Source organism: Mus caroli, chromosome 3 (assembly GCF_900094665.2).
Source record: "Mus caroli chromosome 3, CAROLI_EIJ_v1.1, whole genome shotgun sequence".
NCBI lineage: Eukaryota > Metazoa > Chordata > Mammalia > Rodentia > Muridae > Mus > Mus caroli.
In genome coordinates, this window is record NC_034572.1 from 119,559,613 (window position 1) to 119,571,984 (window position 12,372).

At 39.4% G+C, this 12,372-nt stretch overlaps 1 protein-coding gene across 1 annotated transcript in view; it reads left to right on the forward strand.

The window, feature by feature from the left end:
- The first annotated feature begins 1,072 nt into the window (after nt 1-1,072).
- The window catches only part of LOC110291920, a 68,675-nt gene continuing 57,375 nt past the window's right edge, over nt 1,073-12,372 (forward strand). Inside the window, exons 1-2 of the mRNA XM_029475546.1 lie at nt 1,073-1,241; nt 6,085-6,327. Of these exons, the coding sequence (XP_029331406.1) occupies nt 1,134-1,241; nt 6,085-6,327 (351 nt within the window). The 5' untranslated portion in view covers nt 1,073-1,133. The remainder of the gene's footprint in view (nt 1,242-6,084; nt 6,328-12,372) is intronic.

Consider the following 12,372-nt stretch of genomic DNA (forward strand, 5'->3'; position numbering starts at 1 on the left):
CATCCCTCCATGGCTTCTGCATCAGCTCCTGCTTTCTGACTTGTTTGAGTTCCAGTCCTGACTTCCTTTGGTGATGAACAGCAGTATGGAAGTGTAAGCTGAATAAACCCTTTCCTCCCCAACTTGCTTCCTTGCTTCTTGTTCATGATGTTTGTGCAGGAATAGAAACCCTAACTAAGACAAGCAGTAAACAACAAAAACATCCCTCCCCTGCACTGCTATATTTTCTCAGAGTTAGGAATACCCTCAGAGACAGTTCTCTGCTGAAAGACTACACTTCCCAGCTTCACTTCCCTTGCAGACCATGGAAGTCATTTCCACCCCTGTAAGGATCTGCATCCCACCTTCCATCGGCATGTTGGCCACCAGCAATGTGGCTGAAAAAAAAAAGTGTCTCTGTTGTGAAGAAGAGTGGTCCAACCTAAGGTCAGACCAAATCTCTCTTTCCACCTTCTCTCTCTACACAGCTTCCTAAAGAATCTAATAGAGTTAGAAGACCACCGCACACTGTATCACTGTGTCCTCGAACTATAAACCAAAGAAATCATACCTCATTTAAGTAGTTTCTTATGGGGTATTTTAGTCACACAATGACAAATAACAAATATTCTACTGTATATGACATATATATATACATATACATATACCCTTATATACATATAAGACTTATGAAAGACCACTAGGTCACTAGAGTGGAGTATTCATGATTTAAATTATATTTATACAAACAGGTCTGATACAGCTTTAAAACACCTTCTGCCATCTGAAGACAAATAAAAAGAAGTGAAGAATGGGCTATCACCAGACATCAGATCTGCTGGCACCTCAGTCTTGAACTTCTCATCCCAATGAATTGTGCAGTGACTTTCTACTGTTACCAAGTTATCCAGTCTAAGGTATTTTCTCACAGGAGCCCAAAATAACTAAGACAAAGCCACAAACTCACCTTTTGTTTCTGTGTTCTGATACTGAAGCCTAGACCGCAGCTTATTTTTTTTTTTTCTCCTCTGTTAACCGGCTCCATGGTCGAGTCTACCAATAGAGGGCAGAAGAGGAAACTGACTGACAGAGGGAAGGTATGCTCCTGCCTTTGTTTCTAAGAGCTTCCTGGCTTTCAGAATCTTGCCTCTATAATGTCACCTAGGAATGCATTTTTTTTTCACGAATACAAGGAAAGTTTCTTCCCACTGGAAACACTGAATCCAGATGGACAACCAGTTGAACCTCAGACCACTCAAAAGGTAAGATTGACCAGATTTACTGCCTGGAATGCACGATCCCCATCAGCCTCAAGCCTGAACGTGGGAATTCAGAAAAACAGGGTATAACAAACTCTATCTTTCTGAAGGTTGTCTACTTTCTTATGTCCCTTCCAAGAACAGATGTTAGTAAATTAAGTTGAAGATTGGCTAGAAAGAGGCCTTAAGGAACAATTTTATTCATGCCCTGACAATGGTGAATTGTCCTACCATGACTAGATACTTGAATCATGTTCTCAAATAACTGGCTTGCTTGAACAAACTGTTTCACTAAATGTTCCTCCTCTGACTCACTGGAAAGTCACATCCCTACTTTGTGTATACTGATGTGTGATTCCCACCCCCACCCCCCATTATATAACTACCTATAACAGAAAAGAGAGAAGATCTCATATTGGCCTTGACTTAATGTTTACAAAGTTTAAACAAGTGTTGGTTCTGGTCCTGATCCCAGTTAGGACAGGAATAGTTAGTACAAATTGCCCTTGGCACCTCAGCCTTGATTGTTAAAAAACAAAACTTTATCGAACTCAGTTCCCAGATAGTCTTAGACCTAAGCCATTAGGAGAAATCTATTTCCAGGCTTCAGAACTAAATTGAATCCCTCTGCTAGGGAATCCTACTGAACTGAAGGAGGCTAGACCTACTGAACTGGGAGGATTTTGCATGACCTTAGGAGACTCTTGCTGTTTCTATGACACTAATCAGTGGTAATTGGGGAACCTCCTATGGTCAGAGACCCCCCCCAAAAAAGGTATCAGTCTGGGTTCACTTAGTCCCCATAGCTGACCACCTTACTGTCAGCATTAGTCACACTGTTGATTCTTATTCTGATCAGGTAACACTGGGACCCTGCATAAACAAGTGCATGGCTAACTTATCTACTGATACTTAGGATCAACTATGCCTGAATGCCACCCAATGGAATAAATCAACATTTTGACTCATGGTCATAAAGTCATGGGGAATATGCCAGGGCACAGCAGTGCAAAGGTCCCTCCCTTCATCTTGTATTCTTGATTTTTCAGCCCCTTTCAGATTTAACTAGAGTTTGATCTCCCTGATAGACAATCACACTGATCAGTACCCAACTCTATCTTTGCAACCCAAGGTCAAGATGCCCTAGCTAATTTATCTTAGCTGCTGTTAATCTGCTTGCTTATGGAAACCTTGTCCTGTAGCTGCAGAGTCAGATTCCAGGCTGGTGTTTTTGCTTTTAAAAACTCCTTGCTCGAAATGCTTATGCTTCAGTTCAGTCACAAATATCTGAGTGTAATCCAAGCCAGCTAGAATAAAGACTTCTCTTGATTGTAAACTGTGTCTGAATGGTCTTCTCTGGTGGGCTCCCTATAACATGATCCTCCTTTTCCAGGAATGCTGTTTACTCCTCAAAGCTACAGTTACAGACTTGAATGTATTTATATTTTCCTTCTACAGACAGTCTTGTTATCATTGAGTGCTATAGGTTTTTTTACTTTTTCCTTTGAATATTTTAAAGTGTTTGCCACACATCTTCATCCCTGGAGTCATTCATTGAGGACATATCAGGAATTCATCAAACCATGACTGCTTTTGAAAGCATAATATGTGTGCTACTTCCTCCAAGATATTATTATTGCTCTACTCTTGTGTAGTTCTTTAATCCCAGTACTCAGAAAACAAAGAAAGACAAATCTCTATGAGTTCAAGATCAGTCTGGTGTACATAACAAGTTCCAGGCTACCCAGGGCTAACTACATAGTAATACCATGTCTCAAAAGTAATACATAAATAAGGAAATAAATAAATAAAATGTACCTGACCTTAAATCCACAAAATTTTAACTGTGACTTTGAAGTCATTGCTTAACCTCGCTGTACTTCAGGTTCTTTGAATGTTAAAAAAAAATAATAATGGTACCATCTCACAGACTAAATGTGATCAAGGAAGCAAGCTGTTCCATGCAATATGATAAAGTCAATGCCACAGCTATCTTATTTTTAAGGACCAATTGGTTATTACTGTTAATGCCATGGCTATCTATTTTAATATTAATACCTGACTATTAAATTAACAGAGCATTAAGTCATCATTACAAAGTCTTATTTGTTTATCCAGCCAACATGTTTATATTAATATGAGATTTTGGCTACAGTGACACAGTGCTTAGCATGCATAGTTTTGCATACTATAATGGTGATTTATTTCACTTTGTTTTATTTTCCACATAAGATTCTAGCCATGTACTTTAATCATATGCAGTGGTAACGCACTTGACCTCATACGGATCTGCAGACAGTGATGCTAACTAATAGCAGGATAGTTTCTCTGCAGCCTGGTGAGAGAGGGCTGTGCTTTCTTCTCCTGAGTCATCAGAGGGATGCTTCATGCTTCCACAATAGAGCAGAGCACATCACGTCTACATTACTTCTTACCTGGCACAAGTCCACCAGAGAAATCTGTTTGCTATTCTAAAATAATATGGATATCTTCCCAGAATTAATTTCAGAGAACAGAATTGAGCATATTCTTAGATTTTTAGAGGGTCATTTTCTCCAGCTTTTTTTATGGTTAGAATTTAAAGATCCTGTTATAAAAAGTCTTCAGGGAAAAGCAATTCTCTGAGAAATCTCAGTTCAAAATTACCTCATCTGAAAGCTATCTGTTACCATATGTTTGCTTGGCCTGGATTCCATTCAGTGAGGTTCCTCCTGTACATTCTTCTGAGAGAAACAAAACTAAGAGTAGGCGGGTGCCAGTCATCAAATGCCAATGGCCTATGTCAAGTCTTATTCAGCCTTTTAAAACAACATTTAATGGTCTCTTGCTTTATGGCTTTAAACCACAGAGAAGCCAGCATGATTACAATCTGTAAACCCTGAGTCCCTGTTTTGCTTTCTGTAAAAACATGTTGCCTCTTTTAATCTTTGAAGAAAATCCAAAACTTCTTTGTTATTCACAACACAATTTAAATCTAAAATACAAGTTCTGGCTTATTTTCTTATGCCCATATTATATTTATGACTTGTTTACTTCTTGCTCCCTTGTGAAGATTAGGCCTTGTGACAGTTGAAGATATTTAATAAAATAAAACGTGGGGTACATAGTCCCTGACCCATAGTGTACATCCACTGTGAAAGAATATGGGCGATGAGAAGGGAGAAGGAGAAGACAAGGAGGGACAGGGAGAGGAGGAAGAGGAGTGAAAGGAGGAGGAGGGAAGGGACAGGAGAGGGAGAGAGGAGAGAGCACAAAACTAAAGAAATGGGTAGGTGAACTAGTGCAAAATTATCAGCTTTACCCAAAAGCAAATTGTTGATGGCAAAATTTTCATGGAAAAGATGTCCCAGTTCAATTTCCACAATTAGTAAAAATATACTGCAAAGTTTGGAAGCAATTTATTTACTTTTTATTTTAAGTGTATGGATGTTTTGCTAGCATGCATGTTTGTATACCATATGTGTTCCTGATGCTGTCAAGACCAAAAGATGCTATCAGATTTTTCTGATATTTGTGAGCTGCAGTGTAGATGCTGGGAGCAGAATCCTGGTCCTCTGGTAGAGCTGTAAGTACTCTCACCTGCTTACTCATTCCTCTTTACCCTCAACATTTGCTTTATAAAGAATTTTTAAAGATTTATACTAGTGCAATGTTGAAAAACAATGCTTTCAAACACTTATTATTGTTGATAACTAGTTGAGGTTGTCTCAGGATAAAGTGCTGTATGAACGGCTATGACTATAGTCATACTGCACACTTAAATGCTATTATTTATTCTAAGCCAAGCAGAGAGTCAGAAGTAACTAGACAAGAGGTCTTTGTCCCTTGATTCAACTGTTTTTTCTCAACCCAAACAAAATGAGGTGCTATTAATACCTCAAGATGAATTAGGCCTCCTAGATGACTTCAATGTATGTTCCACCCACCCGCTTCTGACACAGTTTGAAGTGTAGATAGCATCCATGAAAATAATTCATTAACAAGGTGTTTCTGGATACCTTAGAATAGAAAGCTGCTTAATAAGAAAACTGAGCTGAAATTGCAGTAAGTAGCATGTGTGGGATCTCTTTCAAATAATTGTTAAAGATGAAAATGAAGTGTTTCCTATCTACCAGTCTTCTCAAAGAGCCATGCATGGGTGTATTCTTGTCCTATTCACAATAACCTATAAAGACTCATGGAACAAACAGCTTTGGACCAAGCGACCAAGAGAGGGCCAAAGCTCAGGAACTAGCATGGAGGGGGACGTTCTGGACACCCTGGAAGCGCTGGGGTATAAGAGTCCACTGTTGGAGGAACAGACAGCAGCAGAGGGTGGACTGTCTTCACCTGAGTTTTCAGAGCTCTGCATTTGGTTAGGCTCTCAGAGAAAGTCCTTATGCAACCTGGAAGAAAGCATCACTTCAGCTGGGAGAGATGACCTAGAGAGCTTCCAGCTTGACATAAGTGGGTTTTTAAAAGAGATGGCCTGTCCATACTCAGTACTCTTATCAGGAGAGTTAAAAAGTACCTCATAAAGAAAGATGACTGCTTGAAACTTCTGTTGTTTTTAAGTACAGAATTTCAAACTTTACAAATATTACAGAAGAAAAAAACATAAAAATTCTCAGTTAAATAAAAATAGTGAAATTTGCCAAGAAGTTCAAGCTGTATGAGAGGCCCTCAGGGTCCCCAAATCTAACACTTTAGACATTCCACTTCTGCTGTGCCAAGTGGAATCAAAGGTGAAGGATATTCTCTCTAAAGTCCAGGAAAACCATGTGGGAAAACCATTGCTAAAGGTTATTTAAGTTCTGAACAGGCAGAAAAACTGGAAAGAATTAATGATGCTCTTTCCTGTGAATAGGAGTGCCGCCAGCGGATGTTAATGAAACGATTGGATGTGACAGTGCAGTCCTTTGGATGGTCCGATAGAGCAAAGGCAATAACAGATAACATCGCAAGAATTTACCAGCCCAAATGTTATGCTTTGTCGCCAAGACAACAGTCACATTGGCACATCTGCTTGCGGCCCTGTGAAGATCTGTCTAACATCATCAGGATAAGCAGCGGTATCAGCCGGGAGAAGATGTCATGCGCCATTAATCAGGTGCTTATGGGACGGGTTTCTGACAGGGGAGGAAGGCCGAAAGAAATTGAACTGCCAACCCCTGAAATGCCCCCTTGGCAGGAGAGACAAGAAGGCGGAGGGAGGGGTGGTTGGGTGGTGCAGGTGATGGTAGAGGAGGTAGTGGGGGTGGGAGAGGGTGGGGAGGGGGTGGAGGAAGAAGTGGAGGAGGGTGAGGAGGAAGTGGTGGGGAGGGGTGGCCGAGAAGGTTTCCAAGGCAGAAGAGATCATGGTGGGAGGGGAGATTATGGTGGAAGAGGGAGCTATGGCGGGAGAGGGGGTTATGGTGGGAGAGGTTATGGATATCCGTATGGAGGAAGAGGTGGTGGTGGTAGGTATAGAAGATATTAAAGACTCAGATGTTAGAGAGCACTGCTTCTTACTAGATACAGTAGATACAGTGTCTTGAGGAGCATACTTGAACATCATCACCCAGAAGTAGATCATGTCAGTGCCCCTGAGGAAGGCACTCCTGAATACAAAAGGCCATTTTATTATATTACCTGGTGATAATCCTGCAACATGATTTTCCCCATATTCTGTGTACTAAAGCATGCTGTGTCTTTTTAAAAAAGCAAATTTTTAAAATGTAAATATTTATTACCAGCAACTTGGAAAATGGAATGCATTTTATTGTCATGTTTGAATTTAGTCTGTAAACTGGTATTTTGTTCAGGATTGAAACATGTGACACCTGCCAGTAACTAAAAGGAATCTAGACTCCCTTGTCATTTGTATTGATGTGGATCTGCCCTGTATTGCTAATTCTATTTTGCAAAATAGAGGAAGTGTCTAATTAAAAAAAAAAAAAGACTCATATTACCCACGGATGGAAGAGTGGAGACACAGGTGAAATGATCAATATCTGATGATCACATATAACCATGTTTGTGTTTTATTACACTCAGATATGACTGCAGAGTGTACTGTCTTGATTATGCTTGCAAGGTTGCAGTACTTCCCCCACAGTGGTGAGCCTTATGGTTAAATTGGAACTAGTGGTAACACCTTGTGACACCCTAACACTTTTCTCTTTACTAGAGCAGTTATTCTATTTGTAGCTAAAAATGGCCTCCACTTATCTTGTCACTTCCATTTTCTTCTCATAAATTCAGACCAGAGATACCATACATCTTCATCAAGAACTGAGAAGCCAAGAACTGTGGCTGCTAGTGACTGTGTTCTTTCCTTTCTTTGGTTATCATTAGTGTGTATGTATGTGTGTGTGTTCATACACACACACACACACACACACATCACATTTGTGAAGGTCAGAGGACAAACATTAACTCTCTCCTTCCAGCCTGTCTTGATTAGGACTTTATTGCTGTGAAGAGACCCCATGACTATGCCAACTCTTATAAAGGAAAATATTTAATGGGGGCTGGATGACTGTTTGAGAAGTTTAGGCCATTGCCAGTATGGTGAGAAGCATGGCAGTGTGCAGGCAGACATGGTGCTGGAGGAGCTGAGAGTTCTACCTCTTGATTCTCAGATAGCAGAAGGAGCCTGGTGTACAAGGCCTAGCTTGAGCACGTATGAAACCTCAAAGCCTACCTCCACAGTGACACAGTTCCTCCAACAAAGTCACACCTATTCCAACAAGGCCACACTTTCTAATACTGCTATTCCCTATGGCCCTATGGGGGCCAATTCAACCGCCACACAACCTTACACAGTTTCCAGTAGTCAAACTCTAATCAGCAAAAGTATTGCCCACTGAGCCATTTAGCCAGTCCCATCCACCTTTTTAAGACAACATCTGATTGGCTTTTAGGGATCAAAGCACATCTGAATTTAGTCATTTTATCACTAATAATGCCATCCACAGTTTTCTTTTGTCTGTTTATAAAGATCTACATGCTTTTACAATTACCTCTTTCATTTCTCATTTCTATAATTTCATTTCATAAATTTGTCATGGTGTTGTAAGAAATTGCTATAACTTTACATGCCGGAATAGCCCCAAGAATCCAAATGGCTATGTTTTCATCCTTTTGGAACACTTTAAGATATGTGTTTTCATCTTTTTGGACTTTGTAGCATGTCCTATGTATTCATATGTAATTTAATACTAGCCCTTAAATACAGATTAAAATAATTAAATACATTCACCCTCTACTCTTGCATCTTTCCTCCAATTGGGAAAAAACCTCATTGTGGAAGCTATAATGTGTTAGTGTGTGTCCCACACTATTCGGGTTTGTCCACATTTCTATGCTTGCAGATGTCCGTTACAGTGATTCGTTGATCTAGTACAAGGCCTCTGGCTTCTACATATGAATACTGGACCCTTGCTTGAACTCCTTCTGGAATATCTTGTTGCCCTGATGATCCTGTAGTTTTAGGTCTATAAAAGTGGACTTTTCATGCACTGTAGCCATTCATTGATGGGGAAGACGTTGGGCTGGGACAATGGGAAGCATTAGGTGTGAGCCTGAGAGATATCTGAGCTGGTCAGCCTGCCAACTCTCACACTCTTTTGCTTTTGGGGCCAGCTCACCAACAGCCCTCCCCACACACACATAACCAAAGCCAGGTCTACCCTGCTGCCCATGTGATGACGTGAAGTGTTTGGTCTCCTGAGTGTTAAATGGAAACACTCCCGGGGTTATGAGAGTGAAAGTATTTCTATTTTTTAAAAAGTCCCCAGATATAAAACAAAAGCAAAAACAAACAAACAAACAAAAACCCTTGCCTTTAACTGGGTTAATCATTATCACTAAAAACTCCAAAGACAAATGTAGGGAAATAATGGTATTAGCCTTTCAAAAGCAATAATTAACAAATTTTAAAATATCCAATAATTTTCCTAGAGATTCTCTCGATCCTCTGTTCTACAAACTTCTAGTTTTTTCAGCACTAAGCATTCTGTTTTGATGCGCACTTCCATGTTCTCCCATCTTCCCCAGGATTGAACACAAAGGAGTCAGCTATTGCCTGCCATCCTCAGCGGAATTCCCTCTAATTGCATTTTAAAATTAACTAGTAATGAAAGGCGAAAATGAATACAGCGCACAAGAGACAGACAAAAAATAAAAACTAGCAGGATTCATCTAAAAATACACAGAAAATATAAAGACTAAGGGAAATCTAATGGATTATATGAATAAAATATTATATAGCACAATCTGGCGCAAGTGGTTCATGACAAAGTGAGAAATATTTGATGGAATTTAGATCTCTGTAGGAAAGGAAATGCATTTTTTACTAGGCCTATTTTTTCCCTTCCCACTCTTGTTAGCTCATTTATAAAGTGATGAAAAGAAACCATCCCAAGTGCTGCTAAATGATTGAAGACAACTTCAGGGACACCGTGAGCTTGCGCTCAGCCCCAGAATAATAGACAAATGCTGGAAGGAGCCTTGAGAGAGCAGTCAGGGAAGCTACCACAAGACATAAAGAAGCAGTTAAAAGACACTGCCAGTGTCTGCAGCAAAAGTATTGCTCTCAAAAGTGGAGCATGGAAAGAGGGGATCCTCTCTGGGAGACATTACAGATATTTCTTCAAAGCATTAGCTTCAACAAATGTATTCAATGAATGAGGGACTTAGAATTTCTAACTTTCTAGCTTTTGGTATCACACTAAAATGCTGTTTCATGTTTAAAATATACTGATCCTTTTATGTCATTAATTATGCTTCCTGTTCTCTTTTCTGATCCGTCCAGCAGGTCTAGTTATTCGAGGGTCTCCAGGGGACCTTCTCCTAAGAACCAAATGGGGGGAGAGAAAGACGGACACCAAGTGCAGGAATGACACGGGAAGCAGTCTGAGTAGCATCAAGGTGTCACTGTATTCAGCAAGGCTCAAGGCTTAAATGCACAAGCAAAAGGGGAAGTACTTCTCAGCAGGAGGGATGGGGCAGCGGAAATTTTTCTTTTGGCAACTACATGGGGAAGCAGGAACTTGGTGGTATCAGGGTACATCTTGTGATCAGGACATCTGGTGCTGACTTAGGGCTGGAACATTCTGTGGTTGTTCTCGGAACGGTTCGTCGGTGGCCCGCTTTTGACCCCCTTTTCTTCTAGGGGGAGAGAGGCCCAATTCGGAGACCAAGACAATAGATTTGTCTTAATAGCTCCCAACACTTTTCATCAGCTTCTGTAAGAGAATCCTGACAAATTTCATTCAAGATTTGGGAGGGGAAGTTTAATAGTCACACTGGAAAAGCTACAGCTAGTTTAGTATAATTCCTACATAGATTCATTTGTTACCAGTATTTCTAGGAGGAAATGTGTAAAAATGGATTAGAAAGGGCCACTTATTAAGTATAGTTTTTTTTATTTGTTTCATTGTTTTTGGAAGAGGATTTGATAATAATATTTGAAACGTTCTCTGAGTTTGAAATAACACAATTTAATATATTTCCATTAATTATAGTCATCATTTTATTGGACAATACATATTTAAAACATTTACATAAATGCATAATTTAAAACGTACTTATCTTGGGTCCAAGGTGTGATGCCTTCTAAAAGTCATTGAATGATGCTAAATAAAAGCAATATTTATTTACTGATTCTGGAACTATTGTTCTTAGTTCTCCAAGCTCTGCAACTTAGTATAATGCAGCTAACACCATTACCATTGATTTCTTTGTTTGTAAAACAGAGATAATCAGGTTTATCTTACTTGTCTTCTTGAGAACTAATTGGGAGAGCCTATATAAAGCATCCTACACATATGAAGTGTTAGTTGGAATTCATCTTGTTGGTAGCATTTGGAGCATTCTCTTCTAGAAGGAAGGAGAAGGCTTATAAAACTCATGAAGCTAGGAGGGCTTTAAAGGTAAAGGAAGTTCAGAAAGTCATGACCCACAATCTGCTCAAGATTATGTAGGTAGCTGACAAGTTTCAGGGTGGGGAGGAGAAGAACTCTCTTTGGTGGAGCTGTCTGCAAGGTGGACAGGAAGCTCTTGGGTCCAGCTTTCACATATTACCATGCATTCAGGTGCCAACATTTGGTCAAAATTATTTAATCCTAACCCAGTGTTTCTACCCTGCCTTAAAAATTCAGTTCCCAAATAAAATGCACACACAACTTTCAGTATTTACAATACACCTTAAACAACATAAGATCTGGACAGATATCTGTCCTCTACGTTATTAGAATCTACTTTTCTATCTATAACCCTGAGTTACTACTTACTATGCTTTATCTGGGCTGATGTTAACTCCAATTGGCCAGCCCTCAGGACCATAGTTTCATGACTCACCTAACCCATGGTGGCTTCTCCCTCCTCCTCACCTTCTCTCCTTGTGGTTCTCCTCTGGCCCCCTAAGCCCAGGAACACTAAACCCTGCTTATGTCTCTTCTGCTCAGCAACTATCTGTCTACATCTTTATTCACCAATCAAAACTAACTTGGAGAAAGGTCACTTGGATCTACATGCAGACTTGCTTCTTGGGGGCAGTACCTAGCATTACAATACACAGTAAAAGACAAAACCTCCACAGATGAAGTCTGTCGTGGTATAGCTGCATAGTTTTTTTTTTTCTTTTTTCTGACACTGAAGAGTTTAAAGAGTTTTAAAATTAGTAGTAATAATAATAATGAAAAGAAGAAAATGGTGACCTTCTTATTGACTATAGTATAAAGTAATTTTTCTTAATATGATGTCAATGACTATAATTTATATGGTTTTATTGAGTGGAATAAAAATATATAAGCTTTTTTACACGTGTACAAACTAGCTTATTGATTGTAAATTGGAGAAGTCAATATTAATAATTGGCTCAGGGTACAGTTGTTTTCTCAGAACTATTAAAAAGAAATTAAGTAATCTCTTATTCATTAGTCAACTACTCTCTAAAGTTTCTTTGAATTTGTTGCACGTAAGTTGGGATGATGAACTCCACAACTGAATAAACAGAGAAATCCCACAATGAGATTAAAATCCACGAACTTCTCTCTCCTATTTTCTTCTTACTACTTTTGATTTACAAGAACCTCTGTCAGTTCCTGTAAGTCAAAAGCAAATAGATCCAAAGGACACATATTATTTTTCACCTGTCACTAGAATATAA